Below are 23,821 nucleotides of genomic sequence, written 5' to 3' on the forward strand. Positions count from 1 at the left end.
CTGTTTCCTTGGGAAGCTGGAAGGAAAGAATCATTTTTGTGGGGGCCCAGAGGGCACAACCGTGAGAGAGACGCACTGAGATACACTCAAGGCAAATGCAGGTTTCCGAGGAGGAAGGATGGGAAAGGGGCTCACTGGGGACCCCGTACACTCTGACCGAAGGGAGCATGGAGGTGAGAAAAGGCAGGGCCGGTGCAGGGGACGTGAGGGGACACTGCACCCCCACTGGGTGGGGCCAGGATCTCTGCGGGGAGGTCTGCCCCATGTCCCCCTTAGAACAAAAGGAAACACACGGCAAACCCCAGGACCCCTCCCCACGCACCCCGCGCTCAGCCACGGCTCAGGCTCTCGCTCGGGTCCCCCCACGGGTCATTCCTGGGAGCCTAACACAGCTCCGGGGAAATCCCTGCCCCGGCCCAGGCTGCCCATCTCCGAGCCCAGACTCAGCCCACCGAGGGCCACCTTCTCCAGGACACCCAGGCAGGGCCTTTCTTCACAGGGGCTGAGAGCCTTGGGGCCTCCCTTTCGGCCCTTCTCCCGCGCTCCTGCTTTCCAGCCGCGGGGAAGGAAGACGGAGAGGAGGCAGCCCTGTCTGCCTCTTTCCCTCGCTCTGCTCTGCGGTTACACTGGGCAATGATCCTACAGGCCTGGAATCCGAGGAATTTCCTGCCCCGTGCTCCCTGGAAGAGCTGAGAGAGACCCGGCAATTAGGCCTGGAGTTTCCACTCCTGCCTCCCTCCACCCGCGGCCTGGGGCGTGTCTGGGGCCCCAGTAGTCCACACTGAAGGCTGCCCCCCAGCCACCCTGCCCTCACCCCCTGGTCAGCCACCCGGAGTCTCTGCCAAAATGCACCACACCCTTTCCTCCGCCCTCTGGGATCCAGTAATAGTGCTGGACACACACCAGGTGGCTCCTTCCTCATCGGCATCCGTCTCGGGATAATTCATTCTTTCTCTCTTTTTTCCTTTTTTTGCTTTCTTTTCCTTTCTTCCAGCCCTGGAGCCACGACCACAGGGCACCTCAGCTCTTTCTTCCTCTCTACTCCAGCCTGTTTCTCCCCGCTACCCCCACCCCTGCCCAGTCTCTCTCTCTCTCCTTCTCTTTCTCTTTTCTCCTATGCTTACACGTTCTTCATTATGCACTGACTTGATCTGTGCCCTTGTCCCAGGCCCCGCTCTCTGCAGCCTGAGAGTCTGACCTGCCCCCAGCAGCATGTCTGTGGCTGGGACTTCCAGATCACAGGGGGGAAGATCTGGGCTCCTATTTTTTGGTGCAAGCCAGAGACATAGGGGCCAGAATGGGAAAAGATGCTCCCAAGTCCTTTGAATGAACCCTTATGTAACTTCTTTCTGCAGCAGCCAAAACAGCAGAAGCAGATTTCTCTTCCTAATTACATTTTGTTCAGGCGAATATTAAAATCCGCTCCTAGTCCCCCATTGCACATGGGTCGAAGGCTGGACACCAGGTGCCAGGACACAGGCAGCCTGGGATTTAAACACTTGCCACAGATAGTTCTGGCGCTGGCCGGCCTCCTGGGACTCCTGCGCCAGTGAGCGGTGGACTCCCGGCCTCTCTTCACTTCCCCCTCAATTCCAGTACTCCTTCTGGTCCAGGCCTCTAGTTCTCTGTTTTCTTCCCCGTTCTAGACTCCCCTTCATGGACGCCCATGCCCCCCTGGGTTTTCATGCTTTGTCAGATCAGTGGATGATTCTGGATCTTTTCTGCTCAAAGTCACAGGGCAGTTATGACCCAGTTGTTACCTGGTTTCCACACTTCCCATCTCAGTGCACGTAACACGCTCCGTTCCCAGGAGGGCACCCCTCCCTCCCCCCGCCCCGGCTCTGCAGCAGCAGGGCCTTCACAGCCCCCAGGCCTGGCCTAGGCTTCCAGCAGCCACGCTAGACCCTTGGCCTGCCACGGCCCTCCCACCGTGCCTCTTGTGCCCACTCTCGGAAAGCAGAGAGGCCAGGCCCGAGGGCGCATCTCTCCATGGCTCGAGGTGTTGAGGCCTGGGCCTCCTCTGCAATCTTCCTGACTCTGACTCTTGGTAATGCCGACCCAGGACGAGGTTCATACAGGACCTGCGGCACCTCCCCGATCTCCGCGTACTCCACAAGCCTCAGAAGGAGAAGACTGTGGTGGAAAAGGCCATCAAAGCCATCTCAGTACTTCCAGGGGAATGTGCGCTACCCCGGCTCTCCTCAAGATATTTGCCTTTTGAGGTTGAGAGTTGCTACTTGCCAGTCCCCTCCCCCCCCACCACATTCCCTTCAAACAAAGCTTTTCTGTCAGGTTTCTGACCCTGATGAAGATTTTTAACTGGAATCCTGCCCCCACCCCAATTCTGAAGGATCCTTTGTCTTTTGAGTAAAAGAACTGAGGGATTGGAAAGGCTGCTTTCTCTCTTTTTTTTTTCCCCTTGTAAGTAATTGGGGAAGAATTTTAAAAAGAAAAAAAAAAAACTGAAGGATAAAAGACAGAAAAAAAACAATATGGAGCTATTTTCTTTCTCAAAAATTTACTTTAATGGAAAACAAGAGAAAGACCTTGAGGAAAAGAGAGGAGAGGGGCTGGGAGAAAGGTAGGAGCAGGGAGGGGCAAGGGGACATGTGACAGGGCACTCAGGACGACCATCAGGGGAGCACCGGGAAACCCGTCACTGGGAGCACTCGGCACCCGTCACCAGGAGGACTAGGGACACCCGTCACCAGGGGCACTCAGGCGCCCATCGGCGGGGCTGCGTATCTACTGAACGGTGTCTCCCACTTAAAGAGAAGAGAAAGAAATGGAAACCCATGCTGAGGCAGCAAAAAGAGCCTTCCTCTCCACACAGGCACAGCTCCTAACAGTGCCTCACATTCAGTAAGTGCTCAATAAATGCAGGGTTGAACAAAACAGGCCGCCCTGGGTTCCCGGGGCTGATTTTACTCTCCTCCAGGACCAAATGAAAGGTTGGCTGGGACGGAACGGACAGGGAACACGGAGCTCGGGCCCGTCTCTGCCGACGCGCTTGCACAGGGCTCACAAACAGGGCTCACAAACAGAGCTCACATCCCGCGACCACTTCTCATCTTCCTCTGCTGCCTTCCCTGGGCCCAGACCCTGCCCGGTCCGGCTAGACACAACCGATCCCAAGAAAGGCGATCAGCTGTCAATTACCAGCCCATCGGTTTCTCACTTTAGAGATTATCCATGGAAAAATCTTAATCCCAGGCAGGCTGCTTCCCTCTGCCGCCCAGAACGTTTCGGTTGTCAGTCTTGGTGCGAGCCGGGAATTAGACCTCACGTACGCAGCAGTTCGAGTCAGCACTAATGAGCGAGGCAAATCTGATTATTACCATCATGACCATCACCATCAAGCATTCCGATGTTAAAAAAAAAAAAAAAAAAATTTAAAGCGTTGGCTGGGTGGGACCCACGATAAGCCTTCCCCTCACTGCATCCACTAGAGCGAACAACACTCACAGATTTAACCCGGGGGCTCCAATAGCTCCCCACAGTCCTGGGTCATCTTGACAGCACCTCGAAAGGAAGATCACTAACAGTTTATGTATGTGGCTCACGTTATAGAGCTGCTCCCCTACTGCTTGCCGGGCACTGTGCGGTGTGTTTTATTTGTCTTAACTCAATTGACTCATTTGTTCCATAAAAGATTTGGGGCAACATACATACATCGCCATTCAGTCAATGATATAAACCATAAATTTTGGGAAGAAAGTCGGCATCGGGTGAGTGGGGGTGAGTGCGCAAGGAGGGAAAGAGAGATCGAGGTCAAGTTCGTATACGGGATGCTCCCCAGGAGCTCCGGAACGCCCACCAGAGACAAACCGGAAGGCTAGCCCTGAGCTTCCGAGCAGCCAGTGCAAAGAGGACACGTTCAAAACCAGTGACACCAGGTACAGCGGCAGTAAAATGAAAACCAACCGACGGCTTAGGGTAAGTAGCGCCATAGAACTTTCTCCACGGATTCTGAGGAGAGGACACGAGGAGGTGCCGAGCCACATCCTGGGGCAACGTCCCCACCACAAACACAGGCTTCGAGGGCTGCTTAGCACATGCTAGGTGGGCTGGTGGCTCAGCTCAGTGAAAGTCTTGGAGGGGCCAGGTCTGGTCAGTCTCGGCTGACCACTCTCGCAGGGCCTGGCTCCGTGTGAGGATAAAATTTACAGTGTCTGGAGGTGTGGACTGTATGTGGGCCATGACAGCGGCGGGGGTGGGGGAGGTGGTGTCGCAGCACAGAGGAGAAAGGGCTCTTCGGGTTCTCAGTTCAGAGCTGCTTCTCGAGGCGAGGAAGAAAAGAAGGCCACCTGCTCGGAGAGTCACCGTTTCTTGGGAAGCATCAGAACGGAGGGAAGGTGGAACTTGAGACTTGCCCCGTGGGAGGGGCGCAGGGGGCCGGGGCCAGCCAGTTATTGTGATATCTGGGGCCAGAGTGAGGTAACAGAGCAAAGCTCCCTTAAAAAATACAAAAGTACTTTGGCATTTAAAAGAAATTTCAGCAGAGTTCACGGAACCCCCAAATATCAGCTTAGCTCTGGGACGCCCGAAGGCTCAGGAAGATGGCGTCCTGAATGAGGGCCCCTGCGGGGCAGCCAGGTAAGGGTCCAGCAAAGCGCCCAGCGAGACAGTACCCAGACCCTGGAGGCAGAACCTGGGGACCCGAGTATCTCGGACCTGGAGGGTGGCGGTCAGCTCAGAGGTTAGCCTGCCGATGACCTCTGCACCCTTCACACTGGAGATCGCCCCAGGGAAGAACGTCCACACCTCAGGTACCCATCGAGGCATTCGGGGTCCAGAAGTCCTTCCACGGATCTGACCAGTCCTTCTTGCTGAGTGCCCTTTCCTCCCAGTGCAGGGGACAAAGCCTGCCCAGCCACTGTCCGGGGGGCTGCCCTGGTGCGCAGGGCGGTCCCCCAGCAGAGGGAGCCGGCGGGAGGGCTGGAGCTCCGGCTGAGGCTCCGAGGCCCAGCCCCTGGGCGAGTGAGGAGAACCCGGCTGGGGCTGGAGTCTCGGCCATGCCCTGACAATGGGCAGGAGTCTGGAACCTGCAGCCTGTTACTTAATTATCTCTGAATGGTTTTTGTTCCTGGCTTTAAACATTTACCCCTGTTGGGTTTTCACGGCCTTCGCCAGGGCCTCTGTCTCCTTTTCTTTGCGGTTGCCATGGCAACGACTCCAGGCGTACAACTGCTCTCTGATTTTAAATAAAAGTTGAGGTTTCTCTCTCTCTTCCCTCCCCCTCCTCCCTCCCCCTTCTCTCTGGGATGGATGAGGTTTCGCTCGCCCCGCCCCGCCCCTTCACCTTCCCCTCCAACTGCGCCCTCCACCCTCCACCCGGCTGCTTCCTTATCAACCCGTCTTCTCCCATTTCCTCCTTCCACCGGCCTCCTCTCTCAGCTCTCCCCAGACCTGGGGGTTCCAGGCTGCCCCCCCTACCCAGGCAGTCAGGATGGAAGGGGCAGGCCCCCGAGGGGGCGCTGGCAGGCCAAGGCTGGAGGACACGGGCCCCTCTGGGGAGCCTCTGTGAGCAGTGGGCTCCTGCTCTCATCACCCCAGCGAGGACCTCCTGGTCTGTGCAGTGGGGGCAAGTGGAGAGAGAGGTGTGTGCTGGGGGCCGGGTGGGGGGCAGTGGGGGGCAGGAATCGGGCTGCCGTGTCTGCTCAGGGCAGGGCTCACTTTCCTTCCCACCTAAGCCGCCGAGGCGGAGCCGTGTGAGGCCTTGCAGCCATCCTACAGCAGCAGCAGACTCGGTGTTTCCAAGCCAGGAGCTCCCTCCGCTCGCTGCTAGTAGGCTGTTGGGGTGACTCTCCCATCTCCTGCTGCCCCTTCCCCAGCCCCAGTCCTGGAGACAGGATGGCCATGGCTCAGGGGACACCTAATCGTCTCTGAGACATCTCTCCAAGACACTGGAGGTCCTGGTCTCCAAGGACTTTGCATTAACTTAAACTCACAACTCCAAGCAAGAGGGGCCGACAGGCTTTATAAGCTCAGGGCTACCATTAGGGAAATGGACTTGTGCGAGGTCACACGGAAAGTCAGGAAGGACAGGACGCTGGAATCTGAATGAGGTCTCCTGACTACAGATCCAGAATGTTAGGATTCGATTTAACAATAAGAGCTCACAAACACCGTGGGCTGAACGCGTCCCAGATACCTTGCCAAGCGTCCACACGGGCCAGGAGGCGGTCGGTCCCACCCCCCTCCCCACAAGGCAGAGGCACTCGTCTAGAGAGGCAGTGACCCGACAAGGTTGAGCTGGTGGGAGGCAGCAGGTCCTGGGCTCGGACAGAGCTGTCTGAACCCCAGATGCTGAGGAGCCCGCGGGGGGTCTCAGACACCATCACACCCGCTCCCTTACAGCCAAATAAACCCCAAACAGCCACAGGACAGGCCCATGAAGAGTGACGCTAGAAACCCAGGACACCCGGCCCCCGTCTGAGATCAGCTCCGACGTACCCTCGGCTCTCACTGTTTGCCATCTCACCGGGGACAGGGGTGGGGACCCATACGGAAAAAATGTCCCAACAGCCAAGGGTCAAAATTGGAGGGACAGACGGAGAAACAGCTAGTGGTCAGGAGCCTGGCAAGAGCTGCGTCCCCATGCATGAAGAACTAGAGAACTCGGGCACCTGCCTGGCCAGCCGGTCTGGGGTGTGTGCAACGCTTGACCTCCGGGGTCATGAGTTCAAGCCCTACAACGGGCGTGGAGCTTGCTTAAAATAAAAAGAAAAAATAGAGAAGTCAGAATTGGGGGCCTGGGCTGGGGATGCTCAGAAAGAAGAAAGAGGCTGAGCCCGAGAGAGACCCAGACTAGGAGGACGGGGCTGAGGGCGTTCTCGCCGCCTCTTCTTCCTCCCAGCTTCACCTGGGCCCCACATCTCCCTGCCCTTAGGACCCGCCCGGTCTCCCGGCCAGGGAAAGGGAAGAACTTGGCACCCCTCCAACACCCCAGGGTCCAGGGGCTTCCCCTGCTGCTGTTCCTGCCGAGCAGCCCCCGTGGAGGAGGGGGCAAGCCAGAGCCACGACCCAGGCCTCTCAAGGGCAGACCCTGACTCGGCCTGGGGCTCCTGCAGCCAGCACGGAGCGGAGCACGGGGCCGGCACGCGGCGGCGCTCTAGGCCTCCCCAGGCCTCTGGAGCCTCTCTCGGGCTCAGCCCGTCTCCTCAACTCGGTTCCCAGAGGAGGAAAACAGGCCCAGAAGCTTCTCCGGGGGCCCTGACCCTCACCACAGAGGAGGCCCAGGCACGACGTATGAAAGAGGTTGGGGTTTGTTATTTGTTATTTTTGTTTTGTTTTTAACAAAACATAATCCAGGGCCTTGGGGAACTTGCAATCCGGTGGAAAACTGAAAGGTCAGTGCTTTAAGTGGAGTCTGAGAAATGAGATAAAGGGGAGGTGAGTCAGGAGGGCCCCGGTGGAGTCTGGAATGTGGGGGTGTCGGGCGCGGGCCGGGGGCCGGGACTCGGGAAGGGAGAAGCCCAGGCCGGGGGGCTGCAGTGCGGTGCTCCGGCTGCCAGTCCGGGTCCTGGTTTTCATTTCTCCCTCCTCCCCACAGCCTGGCTCCGGTAGGGCTCTGAGATGATTAAAACCAAAAGAATTTTAAATGTCTGGAATTCACTTTTCGCTGCGGATGCTATTTGCTTGTTTTCTCTCTCTCCCTCCCTCCTTACAATGTCTCCTCCCGGGAGAGCTGTTTGCTTCACTCCTTTCCTCCGGCCCGGTTTGCAGGGAGGGTTCCCAGTGCCCACCAGCCCAGTCTGTTTTCACTGGGGGGGTGAGGAGGGGTGAGTCGGGCCGAAGGGAGGGAGGAGGGGGGGGGCGGAGAGGCCTTGATCTCGCGGGCGAAAGTTCCCAGAAAAAGAAAAGAGAAGAAATAGCTTTCAGGGAAAGAAATCTGTCAAATGTTTATGTTCCCACAAGACTCTGCAAAATCTTTTCATAGACCCAAGCCGAAGTTGAGGGCGAAGCCCGAGCATGTTCCTTCAGGGAGAAACTAACTCTTCCGTGGGCCCAGGAGCCCAGGAGAACCCCAGCCCCAGTCCAGGGGCCCCTCACCCTCCCAGAGCAGCTGGACCATCCCCAGGACAGTGGACACTGTGCATGGGCGTGGGGGGGGGGGTCACACCCGTTTTCTCGCCCCAAGTCCAAACCGCGTCCCACAATGTGGGAAATACGTGCTTCCTGCCCCTCTGCCCAGCTCCACCCTGCCGTCCCGGGGTACCCCAGCTCTGGCCCTCTGAACCCAGCACCTCTGCCAACCAGATCGGAGACCCTGGGCCCGCCTCCCTCAAGAAGAAACAGCTCTGACCGTCAACTCCCACAGGTCGGCCAGGACTTGGAAAACCATGAAGCCAGAAAGAATCCTGGAGATCAACCTTCTCATTTTACGATAAGGAAACGGGCCCCGGTCACTAGGTCACAAACAGGGCAAACATCCACAGCTGGACTCGGAAGCCAGTGCTCGTTCCTCTTTGATACAGATGTTCCCATTGTGGTGCCCCGGAAGCCCAAGGCCGGGTCGGAAGTTGGAGCCACGGGAGACACGCCACGCGTAACCCTGGAGCCCACGGGCTCTGCTGCGGGCCGCGGACTGTCTGAGGCCCGGAGGTCCCCAAGGGAAGGACCAGCCCTGCCTGGGGCTGGACACCAAGGTGAAGCAGCCCCCGCCCCAACACACGGTTGATACGTAGACAGAAAACCCGTCCGGGGGCAGAGTGGCCTGGGCTGTCAGGCTTCGCGCACGCCCCAGAAGGAGCCGAGGGCAGCTGGTGAAGGCAAGGACCCTCCCCTCTCACCAGCTTCCTAAACGTGACACGGTGTCTCCTGCAGCTTCCCTGGGCACAGGCTAAGTGCTCTCCGCTGTGGTGATGACATTCCTAGCCACAGTGACAGAAAGGCCGGCACTTCCGAGCTCCTGTCCCAGGCCAGCGACGCCATCTCGCTTAGACTGCCTGCGAGCTCTTTAAGGTTCCCACTCCCCAGAGAAGCAGCGGCTCAGCCAGTTTACATGACAACCCCAAGGTCTCACACCTAGCTAGTCACACACACACACAGACACACACAAAAGGGAGAAGGATCCAATTTATTTCATCCTGAAGACCAAGCACATGGTGCCCGGGTCAGGAACATGGAGAGGGCAAAAGGGGTGCTCCCCTGGTCCATCACTGCCCGCGGGGCCAGCAGGAGGCCCAGCCGGACGCCCTATGTGCTGCAGCCCAGCCCAGCCCCGTGTGCCGCCCTTACCAACTCCTCAGTGTCTGAGCCCCACGAACCCACCCTCTGGACACGGCTCCCCTCTGCCTCTCACTGGGGCAGAGCCCAGGGAAAGGCTGAGGCCTGCGGTGATGCCAGGACTGAGGCCGGGCAGCCTCCCTCAGCCCCCACCGTCCCCCTGCAGGGGAAGGGCACCTGGCGGGTGTGAACAGCTTGGGCCTTATGCTCATCCTTGTCTGGTCATTCTCATGGGACGGAGCTAAGCCCCCCGTGCACATCCTATGCTTCCCTGAAACATAAACGTGCGGGCCCAGCCCCGGGTCCCGCCTGGCTGGTGGCCTGGGCTGCTCTTGCCCATCACAGTAACAGGTTCCCAGCCCGCCAGCCCCTCGTCCCAGCACAGGCGGGAGGGACTGCACTTGTGACTGCCTCCCGCTCCTCACCTAGCTTTCTGCCCAGCAACCTGTCTGTCTGTCTGCTCCCGGACGGGCGGATGGCCCCAGCCACGCACAGCTCGGGAAGGCAGGCGGCGGGGAGCAGGCAGGCGGCGGGGAGCAGGCAGGCCTTCCCCGGGGAGCCCCGCGGCCTCCCCACCCGGCCAGCGCCTCCTCAGGGCCCAGAGCCCGGCTCCCACGGCTCCAGGTGGTGCCCGCGGCTGCCCCAGATCCCCCCCCACCCCGCTGCCCCCCCTTCCTCAGCATCTCTCTCCCCTTCCCCCCACCCCTGTGCTGCCGGCTTGGAGCAGGAGGTTATGAAAATGAGCTGCGTGCCCAGGAGACTGTAATTATCTGCTAAGTGTGAAAGCCAGAGTGATTAATTAAGAGATAATAAAAAGGAAAGGAGGAGAGGGGGCCTCGCGGCTTCGCTTTGATGATAGAACCTGAGGTGAGCCCAGCAATTAGGGAATCTTTATCGAGAGTTAGCTATAATCCACAAATTATCAAGCACCAAATGCTTCAGGAGCAGGGCACACGTCACTCCCGCCGAGGGACAGACCTGCAGACAGGGAAGGACCGCGGGAGGAAGGGGCCGGGAGCATGGGCTGGGGGCGTCCCGTGCCAGGCCGCGGGCAGACCTTCGGGGAGGGCTAGCTTGGAAGAGGGCGACTCCCCCCAGCACCACGTCCTGAGAGCCCGGCCCCCGGCCCCCGGCCCCCGGCGGCTCCTCCCAGCGGGAGCACACGCGCGCCTTCCGTCGTCGTGCAGGGCATGGACCTGCCGTGCCCCCCGCCCCTCCGGAGGCGCCGGTGCCTGTGCTGCGGGAGCCTGTCAGCCACTGGTGCGAGCGCCTCAGGGTTCACACCTGACAAGGCGACTCTGCAGCTCCGAGCCCCGCCAGCCCCGCTGCCACCCACGGGCCCGTCTCCCTGGCTTCCTTCTCACAGGGTCCTGTCTCCCCGTCCCTCCCCACTGCCCGTCCAGGGAGCCTCCCTCACGGTCCCTCCAGCACTCCATCTCTTTCTGTCTCCTCCCGTGCACGTGCACGATGGGGTTCAAACCCCCTGCTGATCCGAGATCCCTCCTTCTCTGCCCGCACGGAGGTCCCTCAGGATCCCCACGGGCAAGGCCGGACTGGGGACACCCCGTGTGATGCCGAGAGGAAAGTATTCATACTCTGAAGCTGGAACAGGTGCTGCCTGGGGGGGCCGGCCTCCCTTGGCCATCTCCTCCACCCCTCCCTCCGCACCCATGCCCAGCCACCGTTCGGGCCATCCTCAGCCTGGCCCCCGTGGAGGGGGAGGGAGGGGCCCCCCGGCCGCAGGCAGAGCCTGTGGGAAGGACACCAGAGCCCTCCAGCCCCCTGCTGCTCTGAGCTTCTGGGAGGGGGACCCCGGACAGGTCAGGGCACGGGGCTCTGGCCCTGAATGGGGTCACTGGGAGACCAGCCTTGGTGCTTTGCTGGAAAGCCAACCTGAGCCCTAAAGAGACAACCTGCTCTGACTCACGTAGGGCCTTAGAGGCAGTCTCGCCAATGGCCTCCCTGGGCTGGCTTCTCTCTCCCCCAGGAGCTCTGACTCCGAGCGAGAAGATGAACGTCCTGGGGAAGACGCAACTGACCCCCACACGGAGAGCCCTGGGCGTTGACTCAGCCGCAGCCCCTAAGGAGACACCCTCCGCGCGGGAGCAGGAAGGGTCAGGCCAGACACGAAGAGGGACTTCCCACTTGTGGGGCTTCCTTGCCATGAGATAGTGAGCGGAGTGGATGTCCCTTCTCCTCCCGAAAGGACACGGAGGTCCTGGTGAAGTCAAGTTAGCCCGGCCTGAAGAGCGGCATCTCGAGAGTCTCTTTACCCCCTACCCACCCCCCACTTTCATTCCCGGTCCTCACTCCAGAAGGGTAGCCTCACCTCCTTCTCCATTTACCACGAAACCCCCAGATTCACGTGGGTGGTTTGCGGTGTCCCCGTGCCCTCAGTGGGTGGCATCCTCCAGGGGAGAGTGGAGGATGAATGAGAAACGGGGGGAACCCCTGCTTCCCCTGCTGGCTGGGGTTCCCTAGAAAGAAGGCCTGAGCGTCACCCAAGGCCTCAGCGGAACTGTGAGGGCAGACGTTCCCCCTTCTCCAGCCCGCAGACCCTTCTGCACACAGCCGGAGCCCTGCACACGCATCCTGACATGCGGCCAAGAGCGTGTCAGCTCGCCATGTTGGCCCAACAACCACCGGGTCTCCTGAGAAACGGACCTGCCCAGAGATGTCCTCACTGCCCCCTAGACCATGCCTCACGGGTAGCCCATGACCCATCTTGCTTCCCAAATCACACCCATTTGCTCACAACCCAATATTCAAGCCAAAGCCAACAGGGTCAAGTTCCCCGTTAGATCTCTGTCAAACCATCTTCCCCAAAACTCCACCAACCTAGAGCTGGATAACAGCTTTTTTCATAAACAAACAAACAAACAAAACAGAGTGGGAATGACCCACTGGCTCAAGCAGGGAGGGGTCCCCACCAATGCCCTGGCTGGTTGCTTTTCTTTTCTTTTCAAGATTTTATTTATTTATTTGACAGAGAGAGATCGCAAGCCGGCAGAGGGGCAGACAGAGGAGGAAGCAGGCTCCCTGCTGAGCAGAGAGCCCGATGCGCGGCTCGATTCCAGGACCCTGAGACCATGACCTGAGCCGAAGGCAGAGGCTTCACCCACTGAGCCACCCAGGCGCCCCTGGCTGGTTGCTTTCCAATTCTGCACCTGGCAGCTGCCGTGCTGGTGAAGACCGGGCGGTGAGGCGGGAGGGCTGGGGCCTGGCAAAGCGCAGAACGGGGCCCCGGCGGGTCAGTCTCCACGACACAGGGAGCACCGGCAGACACTGCCCCTCTCCTGCCCCACAACAAGTACATCGAGAAAGCTTTGGGATCAGGGACCCGCCCAGGCTCTGTTATACAACTGAGCAAGCCGACAAGTGACTTCGGTCACGTGGGTTCTATTTTCTGGGGCCTCTCGCTAGAACGTGGAAGGCCTGTCTCCCCAGGGGAGGGATGCTCTAACACGTGCCAAGTGTGGTCCTGGACCCAGCGGCACCAGCGGCAGCCGGGAGTCCAGTGCCAAGGCAGCATCTCACCTGCCCCAGACCTTCTCACTCAGAATCCACACTTCCTCCAGACCCCCGGGTGTCTCGGAAGCATGCGGAATCTGAGAAGTGTTGCCACGGCGCATGGAGGTGAAAGCGTCCAGAGAGACAGGGGTTAAGGCGGTCACACTTCCTGCACCCTGGGCTGAGGGTGCCTTTCCAGGCCTACAAGAGGTCCGGCTCCACTCCGCATGCGGAAACGGAGGTCACGGACCCGAACCAGGGTGTTCTCCTCTAGGCTCCGCAGCCGCCTCAGAGCTCCCTCCACACTGTGCCCTGGAGACCACAGCCTCAGGAATTACCGGCAACGCGGCTCACCTCCCTTGGCAGCGAACCCAGACTCTTGTCAAAGAAGTCCTTCGGACGAGGTCTTCTTTGCTCCCCCGCACATCCGCCAGACTGGGGACTGCGAGAAGCAGGCACTAGGCCATATTAATGCTAACTATGACTTATTGACTATCTACTGTGTTCTGGATTCGGATCCTCGATACACATTCCCTCCCACTTAGGGAGCTACTACTGCCCCCATTTCACGGACCAGAAAACTGAGGCTCCCGCCAGGCGGTTTAGTCCCACAGACCTGCTGGTAAGGAAGCCCCAGGGCCCTCCAGGGGTCACCCAATTCCAGGGTTGTGTTGCCAGGGCCCAGTCTCCGTGACCTGGCCCTGCAGTAAGACCAAGGCTCCATGCACACACTAAATCCCGTAGGTACAGGCGCTGCGGCCCCCGCGCTCCATTTTCTGCATAAATGGAGAGCGGCAGTGGTGCAGATAATCCTGAAGTCATTTCAACTTGGCTTTGCAATGCATTAGTTGTTTTTTTTTTTTTTTTTTTTTTTGCAAAGTCAGATTTTCCTTTCTAATTATATTTGGCTCAAACTGACATTAAAATGAGTTTGCATTCCCACTTCACCCACTGCCTGGCGAGAGGCGACCTCCCAGATGTTTGCGGAGTGATAGGCACACGAGGGCAGGATCCGCGTTGCCCAGAGCAGCTGACAGTAGCAGGGGCAGCAGCCCAGGCCACAAGCGTGTGCTGGGAGAGCGGGGGGGGGGGGGGGGGGGGAGGGGGACACCCCGTCCTAGTGTGGGCAGCTGGCAGAGTCCTGGGAGGCTGGGGCAGGCAATGGCTTGGGACTTGGGATTAAAACCCAGGAGTCCTGAGGAAAGTCCTTCTGGAGAATGAGGGTACCGACGGGGCGAAACCTCAACTTCTCCCAGGCTCTCCACCCGCCAGCCTGTCCACCCCTGGGTTTCTGCTCCTCTGAAAATGCCTTCGTCCCCTCTGAGGTCCCCCTCTCTGCCCCCATCTGCCCATCTCCGCTCCTTTCCTCGTAATAACCTCCCGGTTAAGCGAATCGACTGGGAAGAAGCCGTTCAAAGCTCCTCCTGGCTTGACAATGCTGGGTAATGGAGCGAGCAGGGCCCCAGGCTGTTCCTCGGAGAACTGGGGACGGAGGGAGGAAAACTCGGCTAAGCTGATTACAAGGACAAAGTTAATTTAGAGATGAGCTCCGTTGGGTGGGGATGGGGAGGAGGCTGCTGGACCAGGGGGTGAGGAGATTTGGGGCAAGTGGGCTTTAGAGAAACAGCCTTTGTTCCTGGAAATCATAATCCTTGGGAGGGACCTCGGCTCACTCCTTCGGATTCCTGGGCTCCTTCCGTCCGGAGCAGGGGCCACAATCGGGGATTGTCCAGAGCCGACTATCTTCACCAGCACAGCACTGCATTCCCAGGGCTCCGGCCGCAGCCCCTGAGCCGCACATCTGTGGACGTCCCCTCCCCCAGCCGGGCTCCCAGCCTCCCAGGCGGCCACTGTTAGACCTCAGCATTTTTCACATTCCTCCCCCACAACCTTGATCCTATAGGACTGTCCGTGTTTGTCCAGGGACTGAGAGTGTGAGCCCCAGGGACCGCCACCACACTTCACTTACCTTCCCATCCCCAGTGCCTAGAAGAGAGCCAGACCCAGCCCAGCCCTTCAAACAAGAACACCTGCTCAGGGGGACAGAGGCTCCCACCCCACTGGCAGGAGCCTTCTTCAAAGGTTTCCACTGGAGAAAGGGAGCTTTCGAGCCCGCCACCGCCCCCCCCCCCACACACACACGTATCGATGGCCAGCACAGCCCTGAAGATACCCCACAGGGATTAAGTCCAGACTGGCCCTCAGATGCAATCAGAGGGTCCCCCTAGACTCTGGGAAGCCCCCACCCAGGCTCCCGGGGAACAGCACAAGGTGCCTAGGATCAGGCCCTGACACTGCTCTGCTCTGGGATCCCTCCACGGCGCTCGGCCCCCACACACCTTTGTGTTAAACCTGAGGACTCTGTTCATCATCTCAGGGGATCCCCAACCCAGCTCACAGGTCAGGGAGAACTGGTATCTCTCTTGGGTTTTTTGCTCCGTCAGACCCTGACTATCTGTCTACCTCACCTTGTTGTTTAACTGAAGGGCTGCAAGCCTCCGTGGCCGCCCCTGCCCACAAAGAGGGTAAGAGAAGAACACCTTTCGGTGAGGAGTCAAGTAGGGATCAGACTCAAACAACAGAAGGCCCTGGGGCCACACTTCCGACAGGACAGTCGCTGGGCTGGCTTCCCAAGCCCTTCCAGGTCTGGTCCCGGTCTGCTCTGGGTCCTCTTGCCCGTGTCCCCCCACACACTCTCCCCCTGCAGCCAGGCTCTGTGGACCCCTGCATCGGGCAGCCACACCTTGGCTCCGGAAGTCCCACGGGTCGGGTAACGCTCTCCCTCTTCCTGCCACACGCACGTCCTGTCCATCCTCAGACCCACTTCCTCCCCGAAGCCCTTCCTGGCCTCTTCGGCCCACGCCAAGTCCCCTGGCGGGTCGCTCCAGCTCTGCGCTGAACGCCGCACTCCCGGCACGGCAGCGTCCTGCCCAGCGGTTCGGGGAATCCTGCCGCGCGCACATCTTAGCTTCCTGGAGGGGACAGACCCCAGTGGCGTGTCATTTCTAAAAACATTTTTGCACAACACCTACCAGGATGTGTTGGATAGAGTAATACACATTTGCCGATTTGGAAAAAAAAAAAAAAAAAGTTAATTCTCTCCATTTTCCATTTTCCCTGAGGAAGGAGGCCTCCTGAAGCTAAGTGACTGACACTTAAATCCTGAGTGAGACCCCGCAGGGCAGGGAGAGGGTTCTGCTGGTCTGCAACAGAGATGTCTGGCCCACAGGAAGCACAGGACGCAGGGTCAGAGTGCTCGCTCCTCCCACACGCCTTCCGGGTCGTGCGCTCGCTCCTCACAGGGCTTCAGGAGGAGATGGGGGCAGAGAACAGCATCCCACAGCCCGATCCAGAAGGAGCTACGAGCCTCACTTGGCTTGTGGGGAGCGGTGGGGGGGGGGGGGGGAGAGGAACCAGCCCTGCAGGCACAGAGCACCTGACAGTGGGCTTCTGCTGTCCCTCCTCTGTCTCAAAATCCAGGCTGTGCTGCCTTCGGGGAGAGCCCAGCACTAGGTAGGGGAATTTTCTAGGGAGTGCTAGAGATTTCCACCCCTGGATTTAAGACCCTTCATTCTGAGGTGGGTGGTTGGCTGCAAGGCCCATTTATTTCAATAGGATCCCAATTTTGTTAAATGGGCTCAGGAAGGGCAGAAAGGAATGAGGCATCAGCCCCCAGAGACTCCAGAGGTTAATAAAAGTTGCTGGAGAAATCAAACATGGAGGGAGGGACTGGGAGCTTCAGGAGCCGACGGAGGGAGAGAAGCAGGGTGGGAGAAGAAACAAGACGTGATGTCCCTGAGGTCCTGGAGCCAGAGCAGCCTTCCTCCTGGGTGCGCCGGGGACCGAATCGGGGTGCAGGATCTGGGAGCCGGGCAGGCAGCTGTACGGGCTCGGGCTGCAGCAGGGAGCGCCCCGGGCCGCAGACTCTGTCCCGGAGTCAGAATCCAGGAGCCACAGGTTCTGACTCCCTTAACCTTGCCAGCAGTGTGTGCGTCTCTCACGGGCGATACGCGGGACCAGACGAGCAGCGGTGCCTCTGGAGACTCAGGACGGCCGCCCTGGCCGGACGTGGCCAGCCACCCGGACCCACGGCAGCACGGCACACCCAAGCTCTGCCGAACGAACGTGCCGGGGGAGACGTGGGTCTGGGACCATGCGCGTGAGGGCAGGCGAGGTGAGTGTGCATACGTGTCGGTGGGGACAGCATGCACGCGTGTGGGCAGACGCACACTTGGAGTGTGGGGCCTGCGTCCACACACTTCCGTGCGGCAGCAGAAGAGGTGAGGGGCTGGCCCAGGGGGCTTTCTTCGGAGAGTCACCTCCAGCCCCCACCCCCACCGTGTGCCAGCCCTGCCTCTGGCACGGACCGGCTGCTTCCTTGCTGACAAGCTGCTTCTCTTCTTTGGGCCTTGCAACCACACCGCGAGGGCCTGTCCGGGACGGCTGTCCATACTAAGTTAGTATTTATATTGAATTCCTACACTAATACACACAACACACCCAGGGGGCCTCCACACACATGAACGACCGTGTCCGTCACTTGAAGTGAACCCATTTTCTTTCCTGCCTTGCCCCGGCCTCACGTTTCAGGACCAAAGACATGGCTGGGTCTTCCCCTCCCCTGCGGACCACCCAGCCCCATGCCCCCAGGCCCTTCCAGACCAGAGCCTCCTCCAACAGATTGCCCAGTAAGACCAGCTAGAGGTACTGGGAAGAAACCACACCGGGGCTGGCAGGTCAGGAAGGGGCGGGGCTCCCTCGGCTCCCGATGCAGGGGAGGGAGTTCCCCACCCGGGCACCAAAGACCCCCAGAAATTGGAGATTAAGGAATTGGCCCCCAGCCCTTCCGTCCAGCTCTGCTGCTACCCTTCACAGGTCATTTCAGCGCTTACGGCCCATTGGCTCATCTCCTCAATGGAGAAACGGGCACTGCCCTGGCTGTACCGTAGGCGGCCGTCTGCCTCTCTTAGATGAGATGGAACAGGTCGGCAGGCTGAAACTGCAAGGCCCCACACAAATACACAGAGACTCTACGGGGTAGGAAGAAGCGGGGTTGACGCATCACAAACCTGCTTCTGCTCGTACACGGGGCAGGAAGCTCCCACCCGCTCTGAGTAAAACAAGTGAGGCAGGGAGAGGGCGCAGCCCGGGCACCAGGAGCAGCCCGCCCGCCACTGTGGGCAGGACAGGGAGGCCGCTTCTCCCCTCCAAGGCTGCCTCAGCTCCTCGGGGGGCCGGATACCCATGCGCACGCCCATCCTGGAGGCGCCTGGCAGAGGGTAGGCTGTGCGGCCACACGAAGCGAGTTTTAATCTGAGATCTAACACCCCAGGTACGGCCTTGAGCAAGTCAATTAAACTCAGCTTTGGGTTCCTTATCTATAAAATGAGGAGGAAGGATTTACTTCACAAGGCCATTAAAAGGGATAGGGGATGGTATGAAAAGCATACAGTAGGAATGCGGGAAGCACACAGTAGGAATTCAATATAAAGCAATCTGCTGTTTGGGTGTGGAATCCACCTCCCGCGAGCACTCCTCGCCCACGCTTGACCAGGCGGAGCATCTCTGGAACAGGCTGCCTGAGCCCCCAGCCTCTCTGTCTGCGGGGAAGGGCCTGGCTTGGAAGTGACCCACCGCCCGGTGCTCAAGTCTTGCCTCTGTCTGCTCTGGCTGCTCCCGAAGTCAACCTTGCGTGCAGTTCCCAAATGTGCGGTTCAGGGACCCGTAAGTCCGTGTTCAATATTAGACACAAACACAGGGTTCCAACCGTTCCTATTTGCCAAGCGCAGTCCTTTAAAGAAAAGCCACTTCGGAGCATGGAGCACCATCCAAGAAAAACCATCCAATGCTAAAAAAAAAAAAAAAAAAAAAAAATGTAGAAAGACAGAGTTGTGGAATAAAAGATTGTTTTGAACATGTGAATGAGGGGCGCCTGGGTAGCTCAGTGGGTTAAAGCCTCTGACTTTGGCTCAGGTCATGATCCCAGGGTCCTGGGATCGAGCCCTGCATCGGGCTCTCTGTTCAGCAGGGAGCCTGCTTCCTCCTCTCTCTCTGCCTGCCTCTCTGGCTGCTTGTGATCTCTGTCTGTCGAATAAATAAATAAAATCTTTAAAAAAAAAATGTGAACGAGTTTACCTTTATGGGATGCTGCTCACTCCCTTTTCTCCCTAGTCCCCATCCGACTCTGGACCAGGAAAGATCTGTCCCAGTCCGGCATCAGTCCCTGGGGGCATGTGGGGTCCCTGGACAGGGCAGGTGGGGGCGTGGGGTGAGGGGAGGGTGTGTGTATGTGCAGCCTTTGAGGTCCGCTGGTTTCCAAAACTACCAGCGAGATATTTAAGTTGTCTAAAACTCAATTCCTCATCCATGAAAGGGGACAATTACAGAGCTGATCTCGGGGCCCGTTGCACAGATTAAACTAGCTAATGCGATAAGACGTAGTTAGCACTAGGGCTCCATAAATGATCTGTGTTATTTCCAGCCTCAGGAAGGCAGCCACCTCAGGCCAGTGTCCCCTCCTCACTGCCCATAAGAGCCCCGCGTCCTTCTCCCCGGAATGCCAGCCTCTTCCACTCTGCTTTCCTCCCGGCCCCAGAGCTCCTGAGCTCTCCAGCCCACAGGCGCTGCTCAGTTTCCCTCCTGGGTCTGCCAAGACCCCGTGCTCTCCAGGAGAGGTCCCCGAGGAGGCGCTGAAGGCCAGGACGAGACACGGAGCAGCCGGAGGGCGAGGACGAAGCAGCAGCAGGAGGACGCAGACCGCGGCCTGCCGCCCTCCATGGGCAGCCCCAGATCCTGAGGGCAAGCACGGCCGGGCCCCCGTCCCGGGCCGGACACGGGTCCATGCACTCGGCACACAGCACGTTTCATGGCCATCGCAACCCTGGGAGGTATGATTTCTATCCTCGCTGTCCAGGCAAGCAGAGTGAGGCCCAGAGAAGGCACCTGCCTCGCTCAAGCTGACATGACACGTCTACCAAGTGACCGAGGGGATGTCACCAGGGATGGACTAGCCTGGGGCCTTTCCCACAGTCTAGCGCTTGCATCAAACCAATCAATTGATCAGAGTCAAGGGCACTCACCGAGCGCGCCGTGCTGGTGTCAGAGACTGAGGGGGTGGAGGAGAAATGAAGACCTGGTCCCCAACGGTACTGAGGCCAGAGGAGCTTCAGTCCGTCAGAGGTCAGGGCTCTGGGCTCTCAAGGCGAAGGGTGAGAGCCAGACAGTGCTGGCTTCCTGGTCCCCGCCTCACCGGAGAACCCAAGGCAGAGCCAGACACCTCCAGGCCCACAGCCTGATAACCAGCCTAAGGTAGGAGCAAAGGCCTCCAGGCCTCCTCTTTGGGATCCCAGATCCTTTAGGGCCTGAGAGTAATGCCCACAGAGCAGCGAGCTCAGGCTCCCTTCAGCTCTGAGGGGAAGCTGGAGCCCAGTCAAGGTCAGAGGGCGGCCTGCCCTCCTGATCTCTGCCATGTCTCCCAGCCTCTTCCCTAGCCTCCAGGCCTGCTCTCCGCTGGGCAGGCAGGGGTTGGGGTGGGGGGCACCTGCAGCCGTGTGCAAAGCGGAGGAGAGAGCTGGTCCCCCACTACCGGTCCTTCCACACTGCTGCTCTCAGCCAGGACCGAGCTGTACTCAGGCAGCCGAGTTCCTGGGAATTTAGGAGGTTCTTGACTCTTCCTTGGGCTCCTCACCCCAGCTAGGCCGTGGCAGGGGTAGCTGGGGACCTCTGGGGGCAGGAGGGACAGATTTTCCCCTGCCCCCGCTCCATCCCCCAGAGGCAGCTCCCGCCCTGAGCCAGCCTGTCATCCCACATTGCTCTGATTAGCTATAATCTTTCTTTTTCAATTTCTCCTCCCAGAGACTGGGGAGAGAGAAAATCTCCCAGAAAATGAATAAATATTTCAATTTTCGGCGCAATCAGTCTGAGGAGCCGGCGCATGATGGAAACGGGGGGAAGGATAATGGTTTTCATTTAGATAAGATACAGAAAATTATTTAGTGAAAAATGAAGATTGATGAAGCCCATTGAAATTCTTTAAAACGCGATTTTTATTTCTCTGCCTGGGCTGACTCTCTCTTCCCCCCTTGGCTCTGCCCCTCTCAATTTGACTGCCTTCTGCCACCTTCCCCCCTTCTCCCCACCAACAGCCCCCCCCCTCCCCCGCCACACCCCCTCCCCCTTTTCCTCTCCCAGGACCCCAGTCCGACCTGAAGCTCTCTCTTTCTAAGGATGGAGGCCGAGGAGCGGTCACCCGCCCCGTGAGTCCCCCAGCCTCCCTAGGTCCCTGCTCCCTCCGTCCCGGCTCCCCAGTCCCTCCCAGGAACCTTGGCAGGGACTTCCTCTTTCCTCCCCTCCCCGTCCATCTTCCCCCCTTCCTTTCCTTTGGCACCCCTCCCCCACCCAAATACTTTGCACACTCCTTCGGGTCTCTGGTCTGGCTCTCAGCCCCTTGGGAGGCCGCGAGGTGGAAGCCCGGCTGACCGACCCTCCCCCTTCCCAAAGGGAGGACGGCACACAGCACACGCCTCGCCTTCTGACCGCTTCTGCTCCAGATTCAATCCGCATGTCTCTCCTGTTTGCTAACTGCAGCTTTTGTTCCTTGAAGCTCATTTTGTTCCATACTGCTGACATGCCAGGGCTCCAGGAAAGGGACAGACCTAAGCTTGCCCCCAACACACGCTGATAATGCCCCAGCGGCCGCCCCCCGCTCCCCCCCAACAGCCAGGCGAACAGAGTCAGAACTTGGGTCCTCTTCCCAACTTTCTGCCAAGCTGCTGCTTGGCCTGCCAACCCCAGGGCCAGGCCTCCTTCCCCAGCACCGCCTCCCACCCCACTCACACGGGACGCACACCCTTCCCAGATCTTAAGCTTGTGTTAGGGGCTTGGGTGCCTTTCCAGGAAAGAAAGATCAAGACCAGCCCCCCACCAACTCAACCAGGCTTTGCCTTGAGAGCTGGGGAGGGGCCTGGTAAGGAGAGGAGGGGTCCAACACAACACCCCACCCCTAAACACACACACACACACACACACACACACACACACACTCCCCAACCCCGGAAGGGAGGGGAATTAAGAACAGGGCAATGTCTGAGGGTGTTCTACCCAAGCAGACTTCCCTCCACCAGATTCCCCTCCACAGGAAAGGGGACCACTTCCTCCATGATGCAGTCTGTCCACCTCCATAGGTGTCTGCCTATATGAACGTCTGCTCAAGTTTCTTTGTTTGCTGGAGGGTTGGTCTCCGTAGAAGGGTTTCACTGTGTGTGTGTGTGTGTGCGCGCGCGTGTGTGTGTCTCTCACGTCCTTGTAAATGCCTGCCTGCATCCATGCCCTGTGTCTGGGTGAGTTTTGATGTGTTTGGGTGCATGAACGTGCAAGCCGACGCGGGGGAGGAGTCTGTGTTCCTGGGGGTGTCAGTGCCTTTGTGTGTATGTGTCTGTCTCCGTTTGGGGATGCTTGTGGGTATATCTGTCTCAGTAGGTGAGTCGTCTGTCTCCGTGTCTATGACTGTTTTTTGGTGTTTGTGTGTCAGCTCCATTTTTGGAAGGGGGTGGCTAGCTCGGCAGGATTAACTCTTCCCTCGAGGGAGACCCAGGAGACCAGAATGCACACCCACGGAGCCCGGCGCTGGCTGAAGCCTGGGCCCTCGGTCTCCCCAGCTCCCCACCCCCAACCCCCAGCGTCAGGAGACACTAACGTCCTCATCTCTCTCAACCGCTCCCTCATCTCCCAGCTTCTCCCCTGCCAGTTCCAAATACGACCCGGACATCCACACTTTCCCGCCCCCAAGCGGGAGGTGAACCCCCCCTCCAAGTGCGCCCCCCCCCCGAATATCCAGCCGGCCCGAAGCTGCCTGTGGAAGTCCACTCCCCAGCTGGCATCTCCGCGAGCAGCGGTCCCGCCAGAGGCCCCCAGGCCGCCCTCCGGGTTTCCAGAGGGGGCGGCCCAGGCGGGAGGGAGCGCCCCCCGTCCCCAGCAGGGCCCGGGCTGCAGCTGGGATTCCCTCCGCGGGATCTTCGGGACCGGGTCCCCAGCTTTCCGCGCACCTCCCGCCCCGAACCCGAAATCGCACCGTCCTCGCAGCCCTCAGCACCCTCGCGTCCCCCCTCCCGCAGGACCCGGGCGTGCGGACTCCAGGCCTCGGCGGGCAGCGGCGGGGGGGCTGCCCGAGGCTCCGGGGGGCGCCGTGGGCGCGTTCGGGTCCCGCGACGGCCCGACCCCCGCGCTCGCGGCCGGGGACAACTTGGGCGCATCCGCGGGAAAGTCGGGCCCGCGCCCGGGGTGCGGGCTGCCTGCCCGGAGGGGCGGCGAGGGCAGGCGGCCGGGCTTACCTTGGGAGAAAGTGTCCGAGAGAGTGAGGATCCAGACGAGGAGGCTCAGCATGCTGCCCGCCGCCCGCCGCGCCGGGGCCCCGAGTTGGCGACCGAGCGCGGGGCGCGGGCGGGAGGAGGGAGCGGGGCCGGAGCCCGCCCCCGGCCCTGCACACGCGCGTGCACACGCGCACACACACTCGCACGCGCGCACCCCCGCGCGCACAAACTCACTTCCCTGCCCTGCGCTTTCCTGCGCTCTCGGCCCCCAGCCGCGGCCCCCGCCCTCCGGGCCGCCCCGGCCCCCGCGGTCCCGCCCTCGCCCCGGCCCGGCCCTCTCCCGCCCGGTGCTGCCGCTCGCCCAGCTCGCGCTCTCCGGGGCTCTTCCGCTCTCCGCTCCTCCGGGCCCTCCCCTCCCCTCCCCTCCCTCCCCGCCCCTCCTGACGTCTCCTCCCCCAGCCCTCCCTCGGCCCTCGGGCCCCCGGCGCGCACGCACACCCCTCGCCGGACTGAGATGCCCGCGGCGCGGGACCCGGGGGGACTGAGGAGCGGCCACGCGCCCCGCCCGTCACACGCAGCTTGGGGGCCCGCGCTGCCGGGGGGGGGGGGCGGCGGGTTGTGGGGGCGGCGGGGCGAGGACCTGCCCCTGGGCCGGGGCATGGCGGGGATGGGGAGGCAGCGGGAGAGCTCCTGTGCGTGTTGGCGGGGGCGGGGGCGGGGGCTGGGGGGCGCGGTGGGCAGGGGGTGGGTCTTGGAGTCAAAAAGCACAAAAT

General features: G+C 60.1%; 1 protein-coding gene across 2 annotated transcripts in view; it reads right to left on the bottom strand.

Annotated features, from left to right (window-relative positions):
* Positions 1-23,352, bottom strand: part of KIRREL1 (kirre like nephrin family adhesion molecule 1) — an 86,436-nt gene extending 63,084 nt beyond the window's left edge. Inside the window, exon 1 of one of the 2 annotated variants that reach the window (XM_059145110.1) lies at positions 23,070-23,352. In XM_059145110.1, coding sequence (XP_059001093.1) covers positions 23,070-23,121 — 52 coding nt within the window. In that variant the 5' untranslated portion in view covers positions 23,122-23,352. The remainder of the gene's footprint in view (positions 1-23,069) is intronic. The other variant, XM_059145111.1, reaches the window with a different exon arrangement.
* Positions 23,353-23,821: the final 469 nt, after the last annotated feature.

This window comes from Mustela lutreola, chromosome 14 (genome assembly GCF_030435805.1).
Source record: "Mustela lutreola isolate mMusLut2 chromosome 14, mMusLut2.pri, whole genome shotgun sequence".
Taxonomy (NCBI): domain Eukaryota; kingdom Metazoa; phylum Chordata; class Mammalia; order Carnivora; family Mustelidae; genus Mustela; species Mustela lutreola.